Source organism: Coffea eugenioides, chromosome 3 (genome assembly GCF_003713205.1).
Source record: "Coffea eugenioides isolate CCC68of chromosome 3, Ceug_1.0, whole genome shotgun sequence".
NCBI lineage: Eukaryota > Viridiplantae > Streptophyta > Magnoliopsida > Gentianales > Rubiaceae > Coffea > Coffea eugenioides.
The window spans coordinates 34,192,588-34,214,238 of NC_040037.1; the positions used below are offsets into that span (position 1 = coordinate 34,192,588).

Below are 21,651 nucleotides of genomic sequence, written 5' to 3' on the forward strand. Positions count from 1 at the left end.
GCATTGTGGACTAGTTTGCTCCAACCCCCATGCATAAAGGACTGCAAGTGCAATTTTCCCATTTTCCATGTGTGATATCTCCAACCTTGCTAAAAATAATGTGAATGGTTTTCAAACTAGTATTCAAATTAAGAGAATTATTTTTTTTGGCATCTAGGTACCTACTAGAATGCCCACTCTCTTTGCTAAATGTTTGTGACGTCCATAATCTAATCGTACAGCCGCAAAAAGTGAGATTTGAAAAGGAAATACAACTAAAAAAAACTTCTTGGAGCATTATATTTTAGGTAGTAGTTATATTTTTACAAAAATGGAGTTAAATATAATTGCAATTTCAATGACCTCTTAATTATGGCTTTAAACTATTGATTTGTGATTGGATTAAACTACACATATACAAACACTAATATAGGTTATATTTAAGTAGGAGATATTTGAGACGATAAGGTACAAAATGTCCAAAATTGATGTTAGAAAGTAAAACAAAAGACATATAAGTTTGAGGGTGCAAAATAGAATTAGTGCTTTGTAATTTTTTGATTTAAACCAAATTAAATGGATAGAAGAGGAAACACAATCATATCGATTGATTTTTGATGATCAAGCTTCAACGTCATTGCATATGTCATCTAAATTTTTTTTTTGGGGGCTACATGATGACTTAAGAAAGGTTTATAGTCTAGTCATATATTCTCCTCTATTTGCTTTTCCTCATAAATTTATGTGTATGCCTTTGTTAGTGATTTATGGCCATAATTAATTCTATACAATCTTAATTCAATTTTTTGAGCGCATTATTTCCAACATTACTTGCTCTAATAACCTGTAATGTAGGAGGTTAGTGTCCCTTGGAATTTCCATTTCTTTATGGGTTAATTACATTAATTTTTCAACCTTGAGATTTAGCCAAGTTACTAAACAAACCTTGAAGTTTTGTTAAATAACAGTCTCACCTCTTGACTATACAAACGTTTGTCCAAAAACCCCCTAACATCTAAAGCCGTTAGAGATGCACCTGATGTCAAGAAAAAAATATTGTGCAAGCCCAAAGATGCCATGACATAGGCCTGCTCATTTTTTGTTCTGCAAATACCCCTTTGGCGTTTTATACATTGGTTACACACAAAAGTTTATCAACATGCCTCAGGGTTCAAGAATATCGTTCATCTCTCCCAAAGTCCCAAGAATATCGTTCATTTCTCCCAAAGTCCCAATCCTGATGCTCAATACAGACAATAATAATAATAATAATAATAATAAAATCGAAGGTTATTAAATCCGAGGAGGAAGAAGTAAGAAAGCAAGCACTTGTGGATTAAGTTTTGGACAATCAAAATCAAGATTCTGACATGCATGTGAATGTCCATAATTCAAGGATCAAGGCAATTTTTTTTTTAAAATTGTTTTGAAGATTTGAGAGTTTTTGAAATTGGGTTTGAAAATCCATGGAAGACTGGATTTTTTTTTTTTTTATCATTATATGGTTATCATGATTAGTGGGCGTTGATCAAGTAAGAGCTTTCTGTTTAATTTCAAAATTTTTAGTAAGTGTGTTTTCTTTTAGTTGTTCGAGTAGATTTCTTTTTTCTTTTTCACGTTTGATTTACATTTCTTTAATGAAAACTCTGTGATTTCTTCTTTTCTAGTAAGCAGGTATTAATTAAAATTTTAATTTTATGAGTAGTTTTTTCTTTTGTGAAATTAGGCATGGATTCATCATGAATAGTACTCCAATTGATAATCTAAGGTTGAAAAACGGATGATGTACCAAATGTGGAAGCTGGACGGTGGGTATTGGTGAAGGTTTCAAGAACCCTGGTTTACCGTCAAGGTCATGCACCTATAGGCTATGTTTTCAGAACCGGATCGGATAGCGACTCGGCCGAGGTCAGGGGTCAGGGGTCAATGGGTTCGACCGGGGGTCGATAGGGGTCGAACCGGATGACGTCATAAATAAAAATTATTTAAAAATTAAAATATTATATATATAATATCTAATAATATATTGATATTAATAAATGTATATTCATATATATTTGATGTTTCAAATATATTTAACAAAAAAATACAAAGAAATTAGAACAATCAAGTAGCAATTTATATTATTTAATAAATATTAACAAGTTTAGAATTAAAATTATGAATTTAATTGAAAAATAACATCAAATTTTAGGATAATATTTATAAAGTATCAAATATTTGAGGTATATCAATAAGTTTTAACAATTTAGGGGGTCAAAACATAATATTAAAAAGTTTGAATTTTTTTTAAAAAAAATTACTGTTGAACCGGAAAAACCGGTTTTTACCCGGTCAAACCCGGTTTTTGACCGGCTTTGACCGAATTTTAAATTTCCGGTTTTTTAATGTGACTCGGACCGGCTACCTGGCCGGTTCCCGGTTCGACCGGCCGGTCCGGTCCGAGTTTCAAAACAGAGCCTATTGGTGAGCAAGTGGATTGGTTTATCTATAAATAATGAAAAAGAGTTAAAATTATGTCAAGCTATAAATGATTATTATGCTTTTTTAAAGGAGTATAAAAAAGAGTGGAGCAGATTTTAAAAAATGGTGAAATTGATGGAACCTTTTCAAATAGGAGGACTGGAAATGTGAAACTAATGAATTTGTTGATTAGGAGAACTTTGTGAATCAAATTAATGAAGCTGCTTTATCAGTGATATGCTGCAGCCTTAGATGATTTCTTTAGTTTATAAAACAGAAGTACAAACTTCTCTTTACCTTTTCGTTCCTCCAACTTTTCTCTACTTCTTCTCATCTTTTCAGAAGTCCTTCCTCTTCAGAAGGGAGACCATTCCATGGATTCCATTTTATGATGTTTTTCAATAATGTCTTTGCTAAGTATTTTAGTGAGACTCGTTTGTTTCTCCTAAGAGTTTATAGTGAGAATTTTATATTGCTCCTAGAATAAGGCTCTGTTTGGATTCATTAATTTTCAATAATTAGTTTTTCAAATATTATAAATTTTTTTAAAAAGTACTCTAAAAAATAGATTAAATTTTTTAATGTTTAAAAAATATCTCAAAATATATTCTAAAAACTCTTCTACTCTTAAATATCCTAAAATATTTTCTAAAAATATCCTAAAATATACTCTAAAAACTTTCTACAGTAAAATTTTTCAAAGACACCCCCCAAAAATAGCTAATCCAAATGAATTTTTGTTTTTATCTTCATTATGTTGTTTGATTCGAATTTACTTCAAATCTGGAATGTCTTTGGATTTTGGGTCTATCTCAACAGATCTCATCATTGTTATTGGAGTTTAAAGCTATTTGATTAGCAGATGTGTTGATTGGAACATGTATAGAAGGGAGTTGCAGCGATTCATCTTATGAAAAGGCAATTTTAAATTTTCTTGTATTTTTCAAATTTGTTCAAAAGCATTTAGATCCGGGTGTGCGACCCGGATTAGTCAGGGCAAAACCCTGGATACCGTGGCAGGCAACCAAAAAAAAAAAGTTATTAAATTGCAGATTTGTTATTTTAAATGCATGTTTAACGTGGCAAAGATGTAATGATAGAGAGAAATACTTCAAGAGAGTCCACCAAATAGCCCAATATATAAGTCAGGAATTCAATTTTGACCCAAAAGATTAAGCTATTAGGTTTTCAATCCTTACTTACATATTAACCGCCATTTCTCTATCTCTCAGATTAATGTGGAATATAATCCTTTACTCGTAAACCTAACAAATCTCCCCCTTCATGAGTTACCTCTCACATTAAATCCAAATTTGCAAGCCCTTCTTCGAACCCACTTTAATACTCAACACAAGCCCACCTTATCACCTAAGGTCATCTCTTCTCCCAAACACGAACCCACTCTTTTTCAACATCCAAACTACATTTTTGGACTCCCGCCAATCTTTGGCTCCTTGGTCGAAGACCACTTGGTCCAACACTAGCCAAATTTCTTAACACTTCGGCACTTCAATCTACCGTCAAGAAGAGAATTTTTACTGGTGTAACTCCTAGAAGAATTCACTTGCCCATGAGTAGTCCAGTCACACAACATAAAACTCTGATACCAATTTGATAGGGAGAAACATTTCGAAAGAGTCCATCAAAGAGTTCAATATGTAAATCTGGAACTCAATTCTGACCCGAAAACTTAAGCCATTAAGTTTCGACCCCTTACTTGCATATTAATCGCCATTTCTCTATCTTTCAGACCAATGTAGGACAAAATCTTTTACTCATAAATCTACCATGTAAATCAAATTTTATTAGACAACTTCCAATAATCCGTTAATGAAATTTGCTTTTTGTCAAAAAAAAAAATGGAATAGAATTGCAAATGAGCCTTGCTCGTTGCACCTATTGTAGCGGACTCTGGATATGCTTTAGAGAAGATTTTTCAGTTATTTTGGAGTGGAATCATGAGAATCAGAGGTAAGTTTCTAAACCATGGAGAGACTAGTTTATCAGAAAGTGTGTGTGTGAACATGCATCTGATGTAATATACTGACAAAGGGGCGCAGGAATGCCTTTGTAGCCTTTTATCTCCAAAACAGATAGCTGTGTAATTTGAAAATTTACTTTTTTCAGTTTTTAAAATGCACTGATGCAGCTCATAAGTGTTCTGGGCATCCAATCATTTCACTAATTCTGTCCAAGATATGTAACAGAAGTTTCTTAAACGGGGTATCTGTTATTTGACTAAACCTCGGGGTTTGGGCAGATAGTTTGGCCAAACCTCAAGAGAGGTAGATGTAATTAATCCTTCTTTATTTACAAAAGGTAGAAAAAAAACAAGGGAATACCAAATGTGTTGACTTCTGCATTAATTTTTTCCAATACCCCAGTTAGATCAATCATCAATGAAGGTCTTAACTTGTGGTGCTTAACTTGAACATTTCTTTATTTCTTCTGGCGGCTTAATAAGAGGCTGACTTTTTCAATTAAATGCTTAACGTTGATTATTCACCTAGTTAATTACTAATATAATCTCAGCAATCTATAACATTTCTAAATTTCCTATTGTACTTGCCAGCAATTATGCAGATGGTTGTTCAATTTCTCCTAGTAGCCAGGTCCAGTAGAAGATTCCAATCCAACTGGCACTTCAAAAACTATTGAGCAATTTGCCTAATCTATGAATTGACTTGCCCATGAAGAAATATATAATTGACACTGGGCATCAAGATCGCCAAAGAAAATAGATACAAGTGTTATAAAACATGGCAAATTCGTACATCCAACTTCACTTTGTAGCATTATTCTTCCTTGCAAGTCTTACAATCCCCTCTAATTGCCTTCCTGGCCTTTATCCTAAAGCCCCTGTTGCCCTCTTTGTCTTTGGTGATTCACTTTTTGACCCTGGAAACAATGACTTCATTAAGACAACCACTACTTTCCAGGCAAATTTTCCGCCTTATGGAGAAACATTTTTTAAGCTCCCAACCGGGAGGTTCACTGATGGCCGCATTATCCCTGATTTTATATGTAAGAGCGCTTTCTTGCAAAAATCTATATGTTTACAAATTAATCTTACGTGCTAAAGCCTGTGCAGATAGAGCATTTGATACTTGATACGTTATGCATCTATATCTGTTAGTGCTTAAAGAAAAAACTTTTATAATGGCGGTTTTTAAAAGATTAATCTTTAAAATATATTTAAAGCTAGCCGTGACTTTTTGCAGCTGAATTTGCAAAATTATCTCTAATTCCACCATACCTGCAAACTGGATATCATGAATTCTTGACTAATGGCGTGAACTTTGCATCTGGCGGTGCTGGTGCTCTTGCTGAAACTAATACCGGATTGGTACGTATTAACTTGTGATTATGAGCAATTAATTCCAATATTTTAGTCACAGCTAATTGCTAAGAGGTCAGTTTTTCATGTCATTTTTCAGGTGATCGACCTTAAAATGCAATTCAAGAACTTTAGGAAAGCTAAGAAACATTTGAGGTTGAATATAGGTAAAAGAGCCGCAAGACGAGTGGTGAAAAATGCTGTATACTTGTTTGGCATTGGTAGTAATGATTACTTGAGCCCGTTGACTAATAATTCCAGTATATTTAAGTTGTATGCACCACAAGATTATGTAGCAATGGTGGTTGGCAACATTACATCGGTGGTTCAGGTAATATTCCGATTTTCTTTCTTTTTCAACCTTTTTTTAAAAAAAAAAATTAGTAGGGAAAATGTGGGATTTAAGAATTCAGAATCTCTAAATTACAAAATTTCAACCTTAATCACTAGATCTAAACCTGCTCGACTATTTTCTCTTTCAACTTTGTTTCCTTAGTACCATTTCCTCTAAAAACGGATCACAAGTGGCCGAGGGCCTATTCCAACCTATGGTAACGATTGAAACTGAAACTACCTAAACTTTTTAGTGCCATAATTGAAACTTCCTTGTACCAATGGTTAAGTGTTTATGTTTCTCGGATTGAAGTACCAGTTTGATTAGCACAAACCATCCTCAAATATGTGGATGGGGTTTCACAAGTTTCATTTTCGACAAATTTACCCTTTTATGTAATTCGGTTGAAAATGGTATAATAAAAGTTCGAATCTGGTGTAACTAAGTTAAGAAATAGTGTAACAAAATATAAAATTACTAATCTACCCGAAATGAAGTAAAATACAATTTGTGATCCCCATTTCTACATTTTTTTTCCCTTCTCGCCCCTTCCCTATATGTTGCCTTTTGGCATAGTGTGTTTAATATCCATGTATCTAATCCCATTGTTAACTGACTCACAGAAAATTCACAGGGAAGGTGGAAGAAAATTCGGGATTTTAAATTTGGGTCCCTTAGGTTGTTTGCCAAGGCTTAGAGCAGCCAATGTGGCCGCTGGAGGAAATGGAGAGTGCGTGGAACAGGTCACAGCTTTGGCTAAATTACACAACGTATTGCTTTCCCAAAAACTCCAGTTGCTACAAAAACGGCTCAAAGATTTTAAGTACTCGTATTTTGACGTCTTCACAGCTTCCATCGCGACAATTCAAAATCCTTCCAAGTTCGGTATGTTCTTGAACACTTTCACGAATGATGGGGAAAATTCTTAAGTACTACAATCTTTCATATTAGAAGCAGAGAAATGTCTGCAGAATTAGTGGCATCTCTATTTCTAATTAAAAATGATAAATAAATAAATCTCTTTAGAATCATGGAAAGTGGTTAAAATATAAAGATTATTTATTCATTGTATTAAAAAATATTGTATGTTTTGGAGATAATTAATTATTTAACCATTGTGAGTTTAACTAATCATTTTTGCAATTCCAAAAATGAAACCATGCTCCTCGATCGAGAATCAAGATTCGACTCCTCTTCCAATTACTCTCCTCTTCATTTACCACAGTAGACAACTGGATGCGCGTAGTCAATGAAATCCGGATGTGTAATGTGAAAAGTGGAGAGAAGAGTAACTGAAAGAGAAGTTGAAAAAATGCAGGTGTCTCACGTCCCACAATAAATAGATCCTCAAATCTCCAATTCCTAAATTGCTACTCCAAATATCATTATTTTCTCTTATTATGGGACTAGATCTTTTTTAAAATAGTAGTATAATACTGCTAACAATTAGCAAAGGTGGTAGAGTAACATTTTATTCGTTGATTACTTAAAAAAGGTTTTAAGGAAGTGAAGAGTGCATGCTGTGGTAGCGGCCCATTCCGAGGATATTTTAGCTGCGGAGGAAAGAGAGGAATGAAAGAATACGAGCTATGTGATAATCCCAAAGATTATTTGTTTTTCGACGCTAATCATCCAACTGCAGCGGCGAACTTGCAGTCTGCGGAGGCGATGTGGGGAGGGCCTCCCAACATAACAGGGCCTTACAATCTCCAGTCGCTGTTTCTGCTTTAATTTCTGGTGAGGACTTTGTAAGTTGTGTAAATTTGATGTTCATTACTCCAGATTTTCTTCTTATATATATTTGGTCATGTATTTGAATAATAATTTTAATAATAAAAAGTTACAATTTCAACAATGGAGCAGTATAATATTACGGTGTTTGTTCTACAGTCAACCAGGGTAGTTTTTACATTAAATATTCAAATTAACCAGTTGACGAAAGAAAGGGAATCCAGTTACTCTAATGAATGCACCAAAGCAAATCATAGACCCTCTTGTTTCACCACTAATTCTTGGGCAATAGTGTTAATGGTTGATTAAAATTAACCTTTGGTGGAAACCAAGTCTTATTGAGTCCAGAATACTTAATGGTGATTACTAAAAAAATAAATGAACAGCAAAATCTTGAGGGCATATTTGGATTTATAGTGACTGATTGTTACTTGAATCCTCGGTGTTTGGAGTGACCTTCCGGTTCAACATATAATCCTTTAAGAAAGTGTTTTAGTTTCTCTTTGGTATTTTTTTTGACAATAGAATACCGAGGAAGAACTATTATGTGATATTACAAAAGAATACATGTGATATGGAGACCATAATTCTACTTATAGATAATTTCCCTATTATCTTTTGATATCTCTATTTCAACTCATCATAAAAATATAAATTACCCTTAAATCTCTGCACATTAAAAACTCACATCCTATTAGATACGTTAAAATCCAAATTACAATTGAGCACTTTAATTGAATTTAATCTTATTGATAGTTTATAATGCATAATTATTCATATATAAATTCAATGTTGAATTAAAAATCCAACAATCTCTTATTTGGACTATATGTGTAATTCTATGATTATATTTTACAAAATAACTGTGTGAATTCAATTTTGCTGTCATTATCAAAATGTATCTACAACCAATTCAATAACATAGGATCAATGCATTGCAAAGCAACCTTTGTTACACCAATATAGGATCAAACCGGACTTTGTTACAATTTCTTAACTCGACCTATGCTGATACAATTGAATGATATGAATCATAATGTGAATGTATTGTATGAAAATTTCATACAATGTGATTTTAACATGCCTATTTCTAACTGATCCATCCACCTTCAACTCTTGTAAGATCAAACCATACAAAAAAAAAATCAGAGTGTGAATAAGCCCAAACTTTAATTATGTAAAAAATATCTTTAAAACATTAATAACTAAAAAATCAATGCCGTAAAGGCATTTAGAATAACAAATTTCCATTAAAACTAAATATCATTTAATGACATGACACCTATATGAGCAGTGTACTCATAAAATATTTTGGATTTCAATCTTTTAGTGAGCAGATTCGCAATTACGGAGTTTTTTCCGATATGTTCTATAGACAACTATCCATTCTGAATTTTTTTTTAAGAGTCAGGAACTTGATGTCTATATATTTTGATTTGGTTGATCTCCTATTATTATTAGAATTTTGAGTTGCTGACTTATTATCACAAAATAATTTGAATGATTTTTCAATACCAACTATTGCATGTAATCTTGTGACAAAATTTTGTATCCAAATTCCATGATTGGACACTACATAATAAGTTATGAACTCTACTACCATAATAGAAGAGACTATAAGAGACTGGTTAGCACTCTTCCAAGATATGACATCCCTAGCCAATAAGTAGATATAGTTTGATGTTGATTTCATACTATCTTGACATCCAGTATAATTGGAATTAGTATACCTAATGATTTCGAGTTCATCTGACATCCGAAATGTGAACATGTAGTCTTTTGTTTTTGTAAATACCGCAATATCCATTTGGTTGCTTTCCATAGGTCTAATCTTGAATTGTTTAAATATCTACCCAACATCCAATAATGTATACAATATTCAGATGCATATAGATCTGAACATACATTAGACTCTCTAGTGCTGGCGCATAAGGAATCTTTTGCATTTCTTTTTCCTCAAAAACATTCTTATGACACTGATTGGAACTAAACTTGTGTCTCTTAACCACAAAGGTGTCACCTGATTTGCAATTTTGCATGCCATATTTTTTGAGGATCTTTTCAATATGGCTCTTTTATGATATTCCAAAATTACCTCGAGAGTAATCCCTGTGTATTTGTGTGCTTAGCGCAAAAGACACATCACCAAAATCTTTCATCTTAAAATTCTTAACTAAAATCTTTTGGTTTCATGCAATAAGTCTATATTATTGCTCACGAGCAAAATATCATCAACATACAATACTAGAAAAATATATTTGCTCCCACAGAATTTATGGTATATACACTCATCGACCAAATTCATCTCAAAATCGAATAAGATGATTACTTGATGAAACTTAAAATTCCATTATCGTAATGCTTGTTTGAAGTCATAAATAGATTTTTTAAGTTTGCAAACCATATTTTTAAAATCTCTTGGTACAAAGTTTTTGGCTGCACCATATAGATTGTCTTATCAATGTTACCATTAAAAAACATTGTTTTTATATCCATCTGACGTAACCCAAGATTGAAATACATCACTAATATCATTATAGTCCTAAAAGAGTCATTTGAAGAAATTGAAAAGAAAGTCTTTTTATAGTCGATGCCTTCTAACTTTTGCGACAAGATGAGCTTTGTACCTTTTCACATTGCCATTCAAATTCTTCTTGACCTTAAATATTCATTTACAACCAATAAATTTTGCTCCTTCTGACAATGGAACAAGATCTCAGATATCATTGTCTTTTATAAACTTGATCTTTTTATTCATGGTATCGATTCACTTTTGAGAGTTTGAACTTTTCATAACTTGAGGGAAATTGATTGGATCATCTTTCATCATTTCAGTGTCATCCTCATGTTCTTCGAGAAATGTAATCATCTAGGATTGTACTTCTCATTTTCTCTAATGCATTTTTTTAATGGCATTTGTTCTTAAGGTGGTAAAATTTGTTCTTTTGCAACAATTCATTGAATGGGCGGTTCCCGACATTATCTTAATCTATTGCATCATGAACAAGATCAGAAATAGGGTTCCAAACAAAATCAATGGCACCTATAGGAATATTAATATATTACTCTTCAAAGACAAGGTGTCTATCTTTTTCTCCAAACTCAACATCCTTAAAGAATCAAACATTTTTTGTTTTGAAAATTAATTTAGATATGGGATCATAAGATTTATAACCCCTGGATCTTTCAGAATATCCAATAAAATAACAACTTATCGTCATTGAATCTAGTTGCTTTTGATTTAGCCTATAAAGTCTTGCCTCGTTTGGACATTCCCAAATATGTAAATATTTCAAATTAAAATTTTGTAATCCAAAACTCATAAGGGGTTTTGGTAGTTACCTTAGTTGGAAGTTTGTTAAGAATATACATTGCAGTTTTAAGTACTTCTCACTCGAGTGACTGTGGCAAAGTAGAATGATAAATCATAGTCCTCACAATATCCTTAAGCAGCCTATTTCATTTTTCAGTTTTCAACAATACCATTCACAGTGGGTGAACCCCACATAATATAATGCGGGATGATATCGCATTCCTCTAAATATTTAGCAAACATTCTTGGACATTATTTATCTAAACCGTTATGTGACCAAAATACGAAAGCTGCTCTGCTGTTGAACCAAACTGTCCAAATTTTCCCAGTTTGTGTTCGAGTTTTTGATCTGATTCTTGACAAGAAATTGAGCTTCATGGGTTGTGTAAATGTTAAGCTGAATGTCTATGGTCATTTGAGGGAAAATACACCACTTTCGTAGTTGAAATGATGTTGAGGAATTGAAGGAAAAGGAAGGTATATGCTGTCCAAAAAAAAAAAAATTCTGGAAATTTTCCAGATTTTAGTCGAATTTTAGGGGTCAATTTTGACAAATTTTTGAACTACTTGGGCTGTATACATGTTAACCTATATGGGTACTCACCATTATGATCAGATCTGACACTTCTGATTTTTATTTTTTTTGTTGAGTTGTTTCTCAATTTCAGGTTTAAAATTTTTTAACACATCCAGTAACTATGACTTTTCATAATTGAGACACATGTAGCATATCTTGAAAATTATTTATGAACGTTATAAAATATTAGTGACGATTCCAAACAGATGTAGGGAATGGCCAACAAAAGTCCATACGTATAAGTTCTAAGACTTCTAAAGTCCAGTTGGCTTCAAATTTTCTTTAATTGGTTTGTTTCCCCTTTATATAATTAATACAATCATCAAACTTTGCAAAATTTAAGGGGTCAAGATTTTCATTTGACACAAGCCTTTTTATTCTGTGTTTGAATATATGACCTAATCTCTTGTGCCATAATGCAACTAAATTCTCAATTATTAATTTTTCTCTTTACACCTCTTGTATTCAAATGTAGGGATTCATTAGATGAAGTAATTGTATTAATTAAATATAGATTATCATAATATAATAAAGAATTAGAACCAACCAATTTTAAATCATGAAATAATCTAAACTTTTCATTTTCAAATGAACAAGAAAAATCGAATTTGTCTCAATTCTATTGAAAAGACAGTACAATAAATATTTCATTAAAATTCAAATAAAATCCAATTTTTAATAATAATTTAAAAACTCCTATTGCCTCAATTTAAATTGTGTTGCCATCACTCACGTAGATATATCTTTGACTATTACTAGGCTTTTGGTAACTCAGGCAACCATGCATAGATAGATTGATGTGAGATGTTGCATCAAAATCTGTCCACCATATATGTCTAGATATTCAAATTAAATCATCCTTAGAACAAAGCAAATTAAGAAGAATACCTTTCTTAACACACTAATCATGATAGTTGGCGCAATGTTTCTTCTTATGCCCTTCAACTCCACAGAAGAAACAACCATTTTTTCTCGATTCAACCAATTCCTTTTGTTGTTTCTTTTGTGGTGTCGTATCTATAGCTTTCTTCGCATTCTTCCTTTTGCATTCCTTGCCATTATTAGTAGTGGGTTGAGGTTAGATAAGCACGTTCTGTCTTATCTTATTTCAACCTTTTTTCTTCCTCTATATAGTATGAGATGAGTTCATTTAGAGACCAAATTTCTTTTTGACAGTTATAACTCACCTTAAATTGGCAAAACTGTGTAGGAAAGTATATCGAGACTAGATGCACTAGTAATTTCTAAGAGAGTGTTAGGTTAAGTGCACTCAATTTAGAAGCAGGATGAGATATTTTCATAATGTACTCCTTGATATTACCTACGCCACTATATCTCAATGAAATTAAGTCTGTCAAGAATGTATTTATTTCAACCTTTTTATTTTTGACAAACCTCTTTTTAATGTCCTAAAAGAACACCTTAACTGTTGTTGTCATTTCAGACATTATGCTTCGAATGCTTTCAAAATAGTCTTTTTCATGATCATTAGATACATGTGATTTGATCTCTCCTACCTTTCCTTATCCCTTTTATCATCAGAGGTACTTTTATCTGTAAAAAGTGGAGGAAAATTATCCCTTAACGCAAAGTCGAGATCCATTATTTCAAAAACTATGAAGGGGTTTTCTTTTCAAGACTTCAAGTTTGTGCATTCAGCATAGGAATATTGTTGATATCGGTAGTTATATTTACATGATCATTCACAATAATAATCCTAGATTATTTTTAAAAAGTTGTATGAAAAAAAAAAGCTGAAAAGTTAAAAAAAAGGCATCATTTTAGTGTCAATTTTACCAAAATATTATTTTAAACACTGAATGAATTGAGAACAACAAAAAAAATTAAAACACAAAAAGAAATACCAAAAATACACAATTTCACCCTCTCTCTCCTTTCTTTCTCCACCACTCCTCCCATCCAGTAACCCTAACCCACTGACCTACCTCTCTTCTCCCTACTACCTATTTATTTCCCTCCACTACCATCCTTTCTTCCTATGCCATCACCTTTCCCTATCCCTACAATCCTTTTTCCAGCCCAACAAGGCCCACCTCTCCCTTCCCTTCCTCACTCAATACCCTAATCTCCCATCTACCTAATAGCCTTTTTATTCTCCATCCTATCACTCATCCCCTCTATCTCGCAGCCAACTTCTCCTTGGCCACAAGTCACCCTCACTCAATGTCCAAGCCCTATCTTTGCTCCTCTTTTCATTATTCATGATTCATTTGATCATTTTTCAAGCCCTTTTTTTTTTTTTACCAAAATCAGAAACTAATATCAGAATCTAGAGGAAAATTGAATTTTGATTTCAAATTTTGTGAAATTCTACCTTTTTTTAACAATCATCTGGAGATGGTTTTCAGAAAATATTTAGAGAGAATATTTTCTAAAAAAATCATCCAAATGCACTTTGTTTATTTAAATTCATATTTACATTTTCTTTTATAATGAGTCTATTTTAAGTGAAAATAATCATTAAAAACTATTATTTATCGAATCTAGAGGTTGTGTTAGATTATAAAGTTCAAAATTAGAAATCTAAAACTTTGAAAAAAATGAACATATTAAAGTACTCTATACTTATTAAATACCAAGAAAAATAATAACAAATTCTTTTATCTTATAGCGGTATTATTGGCTATAATTATTTACCATTAAAAGTGGTGTACCAGTATTATTGGCTGCCAATAATTGCCCTTAAAAATGTATGAACCTGAATTCTAATATAAAGACATGAAAGGAGTCAAGAAAATTTTTAATAAAAATTAATCTTTCCTCCAGATGAACTTTGGTGAATCAAAACAGGAGAAGAGCTTTTTGATTTTATTTCATTTTAGAAAATTGGATGCAGTTTGAAGAAAAGTTGAGATCAATCTTTCAAAGTAGGAGAAGAGCTTTTTGATTTTGTCTCTTATTAGTAAAATTGGTTGTTATCTTTAAAAAAAAAAATTTGTTGCGAGCAATCTTTGAAATGATTGACATTCTGGTAGAATGAAAAACCACAAACAATTTTGGATCAAATTTGGTTAAAATTCCTATCGAGTAGTGATATTCACATATTCCTATCTGATACCACATGCTTTTACTTCCTTGAATTGACTTAGGATGCAACAAAAATTATGATGATGAACGTGTTTTCGTATCAAACAAGGATGTGTGAATATCATTACTCTTTCTGTATTTATTAATGTCATTTCAAGGATTGAATATAGTAATCTCCTATGTTTTTTTTTTGTAGAAATAAAACTTGCTGTTAGAATCTCTAAAATAATGGTCCAAAGTATTGTTGTTTCCTTTTTATTTGTTTGTATCATTCTCAAATTTAACGGTATAAAACACTATAGAAGTACAGAAAACATCAAGAGGTAATAACTGCATATACTTATATCCAATAAAAAAAACAACGGGATTAAAAAAGGCATAAAAAAGAATGGAATTAATCAAAAGGCATAAAGAAGCAATGGGATTTAAAAAAAAGAACGGAAATCTAAAGGTTAAATAGGGGACTTAGCTAAAAGCCCTTCTTAAATATATATATATATATATATGGTGCATTTGATAAAATCGAAATCTAAAATTTAAAACTGTTAAGTTATTGAATTGTTGAGTGCTAAAATATTAATATTTGACCGTATTTTGCAATAAGTGATAAGTGAACAACTTATCACCTATTGTTTTGAGTAAGTTTTGCTTAAATAATTGAGGGCCAGTTAATTAATTAAGATATTTAATCTTTGGTTATCAAACACATTTGAACATACTAACATTTAAACTCATTAAATTTAAGTGCTAAATTGGTTTTATCAAATAGGGCCATAGCATGAAAACTTATTTTTGTTTCCTGATCATTTATTTTCATAAATATTAGGCTTGAAATGTGGATAAAGTTTTGCTTATCGATATGAACCATAACTTTCTAATTCAACTATGCGGTCTTTTGTTTACATTCTATTGGTAATTAAAATAATTCAATAATAAAATATATTTTCCCTAATCAAGTTTTTTATTATGGATATTTGGTCATTTAGACTTTATTAATGAATATTTTCCTTGTTTGTTGTATAATTCATTTATTGCATGTCTATTTCTTTCCTTCATAACCAATTTTCAACTAACATGTACCTACCCTACTTTTGGTAGAACTGATTTTTTTTTTTTGTTAGAGTTGCTATAATGAGTGTCAAAAATATTGTTGTTTACTTTATACTTTTAGTAGCATTTTCAAATATTCCAAATTTAACTGTACACGTTTATAGACAATAATGAACGGTAATAAATGTATACATTAGACCAACTAGTCAAAAGAGGGTTTAAAAGTTTTAAGTAATTAAAATAAATAAAAAATCTAGGAATAAAAAACTATGGATTGAGGGCCCTCTTAAATGTATACATTAAATCAACCAGTCAAATGGGTTCAAAAGTTTTAAGGAATTAAAAAAAATTTAAAAAAAAAGGAATAAAAGGACTACTGGTCGAGGGCTGTCTAAGAGGATTAAGCTGAAAAGTCCCTTTTATCATATACACCTCCATCCCTCCAATAGATGAAAAAAACAAATTTCTCAAAAAAATTCTAGAGGACAATTAACTTACAATTTTCCCCAAAAAAAATCCCAATTAATTTCAAAAAATAAAATCTTTGAGAAATTTTGGTAAACCATGACAAACTTAATTGCCAACCCTAATGAAAGTGAACCAAGAATTACAAGAAGAGTTCTCGAGTCTTAAGATATAAGAACATTGAGTAGGCAGCCATCCTTGCTGCCAATGAGCAGCTTACTATCCAATACATATATGTATTTAGCCAATTTAAACGCCTACATTCAGTCAGTCTGAATAATGATCAACTAATGTTCAGAAGCCGCATAGGGCTATCCATCTTTATAAATGTTGGTTACTTTACTCATATGTTGCAATATTGATTCCTTTCCCTAAAAATCTACAGCATATGGTATATGTGCCCTGTGCTTTTCAAGCCAAAGCCTGTGCGACTTTCTTCCCCTTTCCAACATTTGCCAGTGAAAAAAAAAGAAGGCGCCATGGAAATACAGCTCCATTTGTTTGAAGGCATGTAAGATAAGCATAGAGGAGTTCAACTTGGGGTGGAGATAATAGGAGGACCGTTTGACCAAATAAACTACTAACATATTGCATTTGAACAACTAGAGAAGATAGGATGAAATATTTACGTTACATACATTGCTATAATTTCAGACAGCTCCAATAATCCTATAATTCTGAAGTAGTAAACTATGAGCTCTGCAAGGAACAAATATCTCATCCTTGATGTTCAATTTTCTACTAGTCTGTCATACAACATCTCCAAATCATCTGCGGCTCTTCATTCGGTACAGGTGTCTTTAAGAGACGACTGGCATAATGTTCCACATTGGTGATTATTCAAAAAGCCACTCATGTGTCAGCATATCCTTAGACTTTCGAGTTAAGCAAACAAATTATCAAAATTGTAACAAATGTAGCATAGTTATTTGATAAATAGACAAAAGTGGACTCACTTGAAGAGGCTTGAACAGCAGGCAAGCTGACACACTTGGCACATGAGCTTAAAGCAACGAGATAACTTTCAATGTGAGGTTCACTGATGCAATCTCGAGGCTGCAAGAATAGTAATTTCCCGAAGAGAACTATGAATCTGTCAAGAGGGAAAGAAATGAGATGAAACATACTCTAATCAACTGTAATATTAAGGTCACCCTCATGCTCAAATGCAAATCAAGAATACTGTCAGCTAGTTGCTGTATAAGTGGTACATAAACAATAAGGACTGCAGGATTATGTGCATTTTTGCATAGAAGTACCATAAATGTTTGAAGAAAGCCAGTAACACTCCCAGAAAACTGTAACAAGTTCAAAAGCCAACCTATTAGTTGAGAATATGGATTTTGAGAGAAAAACATCTAGTCACCGTATTATGAGTGACCAACTAGTATTTATAGGAGTACAAATCTAACAAACTATTTACAAGAATACCCTTACTAATTTATTATCTACAACAATATTTATATTCTCTTAACACTTCCCCTCAAGTTGGAGCATATATATCATAAGCACCCAACTTGTTACAAATATATTTCACCCTAGAGTCCCCTAAACACTTGGTAAACAAATCAGCCAGTTGATCTACAAACGGTACATGAGATGTCTTAATGACTCCATCAAGCAATTTCTCTCGAATGAAATGACAATCAATTTCAATATGTTTTGTCCTTTCATGAAACACTGGATTAGACGCAATATAAACAGCCGCCTGATTATCACATATTAAATTCATAGGCTGTTTATGCTGAAACCCAATTTCAAGTAACATGCTCTTCAACCAAACCAATTCACACACAGTATGAGCCATAGCGCGGTATTCAGATTCTGCACTTGATCTGGAGACAACTATTTGTTTCTTACTCTTCCACGACACTAAATTACCACCAACAAACACACAATATCTTGTGGTCGATCTTCGATCTGAGGTAGAACCAGCTCAATCTGTATCACTGTATCTTTCAATATCAGTGTGTCCATGATTTTGATACAGCAACCCTTTTTCAGGAGCATTCTTAAGATACCTGAGAATCCGTATAACAGCATCCCAATAACTAGTACAAAGGGTATCAAAAATTGACTCACAACACTCATTGCAAACGAAATGGCAGGTCTCGTTACAGTGAGATAATTTAATTTATCCACAAGTTTTCGATATTGCTTAGAATCATCTAGTAATGCACCTTGATCTCCTACTCATTTCACATTGGGATCCATAGGAGTCTCCACAGGTCGGCAACCTAACATCCCAACTTCACTCAGCATATCGAGTACATATTTCATTTGATATAAATAAATCATATATTTAGACCGAACTACCTCAATACCCAGAAAATATTGTAGATGACCTAAATCCTTTGTCTGAACGTTTGCCTGCATATTGGATTTAAGTTTCTGGATCCCCACAACATTATCACCTGTAATTACAATATCATCCACATAAACAACTAATAAAATTTTATCAATATTAGAATGCCGATAAAATACAGAGTGATCTATTCCATATCTTGTCAGACCTAACTCCATGACAACACTACACGAATAGAGGTAATCTTTACAACAGGAGAAAATATTTCTAAGTAGTCGATTCCATACACCTGAGTAAATCTCTTAGCTACCAGACGAGCCTTCAATCTATCAATGGAACCATTAGGCTGCACTTTTATAGTGTACACCCATTTACAACCAACAACCGGCTTACCAGAAGGAAGAGGGACAAGATCCCAAGTACCATTTTTCTCCAAAGTAAACATCTCTTCTTACATAGCTAATCTCCAACCAGGATAATTGAGAGCATGGGTAATAGACTTAGGAATGGAAACAAAATCAAGGGAAGTAACAAAAGAAGAATATGACAGAGAGAGACGAGAATAAAAAACAAAATTAGAAATAGAATGAGAAGTACAATGTCTCTTACCTTTACGTAAAGCAATAGGAAAATCTAACTCACAGAAGGGCGTCATACCTGGATTTGAAGTTTGAGAATTAATTGGTGAAGTGCATGACATATCAAGAGATACTATGCAACGACGAGAATAAACTTGAATATTAGAACGAGATAATCGAGTTATGGAATCTGGTGGACTAGATAACTCAGATAACAACTATGAAACGACAAGAATAAACTTGAAAATTAGGACGAGATAATCGAGTAGTGGAATTTGGTGGACTAGATAACTCAGGTAATAAAGATGAAGGGACTGGTAAACTAGGAGAAGGAAAAGAGGAATACTGGTCTAATTCACAAGACATACCTTGTTTCATAAAATAATGAGTGGATTCAAAGAAAATAACATCAACACAAGTAAAAAACTGATTTAAAACTTGATTGTAACATCTATACCTTTTTTGCGCTCGTACGTATCCTAAGAAAATACACTTAATAGCACGAAAATCTAATTTATCCACCCTGAGAGCAAGTTGATGAACAAAACACACACATCCAAAAATACGAGGAGGTAATTTAAATATAGGTTCACGAGAAAAAAGAATAGAGTGAGGTAATTGGCCTCCAAGAATATTAGATGGCATACGATTAATTAAATAACATGTAGTTAAAACTGCATCACTCCAAAATTGTTTGGGCACATTCATGTGCAACAAAAGTGTTCGAGCAATTTCAATTAAATGTCCAATTTTTCTTTCTGCAACACCATTCTATTGTGGAGTATGAGGACAAGAGAATTGATGAAGAATACCGGATTTAGTCATAAAGGTATCAAAAGGAGTGGAAAAATATTCTTTCGCATTATCACTACGAAGTATACATATAGACACACCAAATTGATTCTTTATTTCTGTAACAAATGCACAAAAAATGGAATATAGTTCTGAACGATCTTTCATTAAATAAATCCTTGTAACTCTAGAAAAATTATCAACAAAGATTACAAAATATTTAAAACCTAACTTTGAAATAATTTGACTAGAACCCCAAACATCAGAATGAACTAATAAAAAGGGTTCAGAGACTCGTTTATTGACTTTAGGGGCAAAAGAAACACAATGATGCTTTCCTAACTGACAAAATTCACATTCTAATGAAGACAACTGATTCAAGATAGGAACCAACTTTTTCAAATTTTGTAGAGATGGATAACCCAAACGACAGTGAATTTCAAGAGAAGAAACAGTAGCAGAACACGCAATCAGACCATTGGAGTTGAGAAAATAAAGACCATTATACTCATACCCTCCACTAATTGTCCTCTTTGTCTTCAAATCCTGATTGACAACAAAATCAGGAGAAAAAGTAACTGAACACTGTAGAAATTTAGTAAATTTACTAACGGACATTAGATTAAAAGGCAAATTAGGTACGTAAAGAATAAAAGATAGCGGAAGAGATGTGTTAATTTCTACAGTGCCTAACCCTTTAATTTTAGTTGTAGATCTATCAATTAAAGTAATATGAGGAAAGGAGGTAGACTCTTGAAAATTAGAAAATTTTCTAAAGATATCTGACATATGATCGGTAGCTCCGGAATCAAAATCCATGAGTCAAAATTAGAGGATGTGGAGAGACAAGCCATAGTATTATTTTTTTGTGCTAAAGAAATAGAGGGAAGAGATGCGTGATTTGCAGTTTGGTACTATAGAAATTTGACATAATCTTCCTCAGATATGGTAAAAGTTTTCTGGGACCCTTGTGCTGAAGAACTTGATTCAGGTTGGTTAGTGGTAACCGCATTAGCAAACCGAGGAGGTTTCCCAACTAAATCCCAACAAGTATCATGATTGTAATTCTTCAAACTACAATGAGTGCACTCACGGGTGTCTCGATCCCCATGACCTCCTCTACTTCTTCCTCCACGAGGGTCACGTCCAGAACTAAGTTGCTCACGTCCCGAGCTAAGTTACTCTATCCGATTATTATTAACAACTAAAGCAGACTTGTCATTAATTAGAGCACCATCATCCTGTGCATTGTCCTTAGATGTAGAACATAAGACCCAAGTATACGCCTTTGCAAAAGATGATAATTGCTCACAAGCTAAAATTTGAGATTTGATTGGTTCAAATTCTGGCTTAAGGCCAGCCAAGAATTTGAGCACAAGCATTTGTTCTCTTTGCCTCTGCATAACTATAATATCATTTGAGAGAAGCATTACAGCATTTAATTTTTCTAAAATTCGCTTGAGATCAGCAAAGTATTCAGTTACTATCTTGTTATTTTGTTGCAAGTGAAAATATTCCAAAGAAATATCATACATCCATGAAAGATTACTGCAGTATAATAACCGGACGTAATCCCAAACTTCTTTTGTTGTCTCATAATGAGAACACATGTAAACAATTCGTGTCTTCATAGAATTCCATATTGCTCCAAGAATTTAGGCATCCTCTTGAATCCACAT

The 21,651-nt window shown here is 32.6% G+C and overlaps 1 protein-coding gene across 1 annotated transcript; it reads left to right on the plus strand.

Moving 5' to 3' along the window:
- The first annotated feature begins 5,201 nt into the window (after positions 1-5,201).
- Positions 5,202-7,844, plus strand: LOC113766461 (GDSL esterase/lipase 1-like). The gene is made up of 5 exons (XM_027310654.1): positions 5,202-5,466; positions 5,664-5,788; positions 5,880-6,110; positions 6,737-6,998; positions 7,609-7,844. The coding sequence occupies exons 1-5, from the start codon at positions 5,202-5,204 to the stop codon at positions 7,842-7,844; spliced, it is 1,119 nt and encodes a 372-aa protein (XP_027166455.1).
- The last annotated feature ends 13,807 nt before the right edge of the window (positions 7,845-21,651 follow it).

Bases quoted from the DNA above. Each gene is read 5' to 3' on its own strand.
- LOC113766461 (XM_027310654.1), top strand. From the start codon at position 5,202: ATGGCAAATTCGTACATCCAACTTCACTTTGTAGCATTATTCTTCCTT. The intron at 5,789-5,879 runs GTACGTATTAAC...GTCATTTTTCAG, and splicing joins CTGAAACTAATACCGGATTG to GTGATCGACCTTAAAATGCA. The intron at 6,999-7,608 runs GTATGTTCTTGA...TACTTAAAAAAG, and splicing joins TCAAAATCCTTCCAAGTTCG to GTTTTAAGGAAGTGAAGAGT.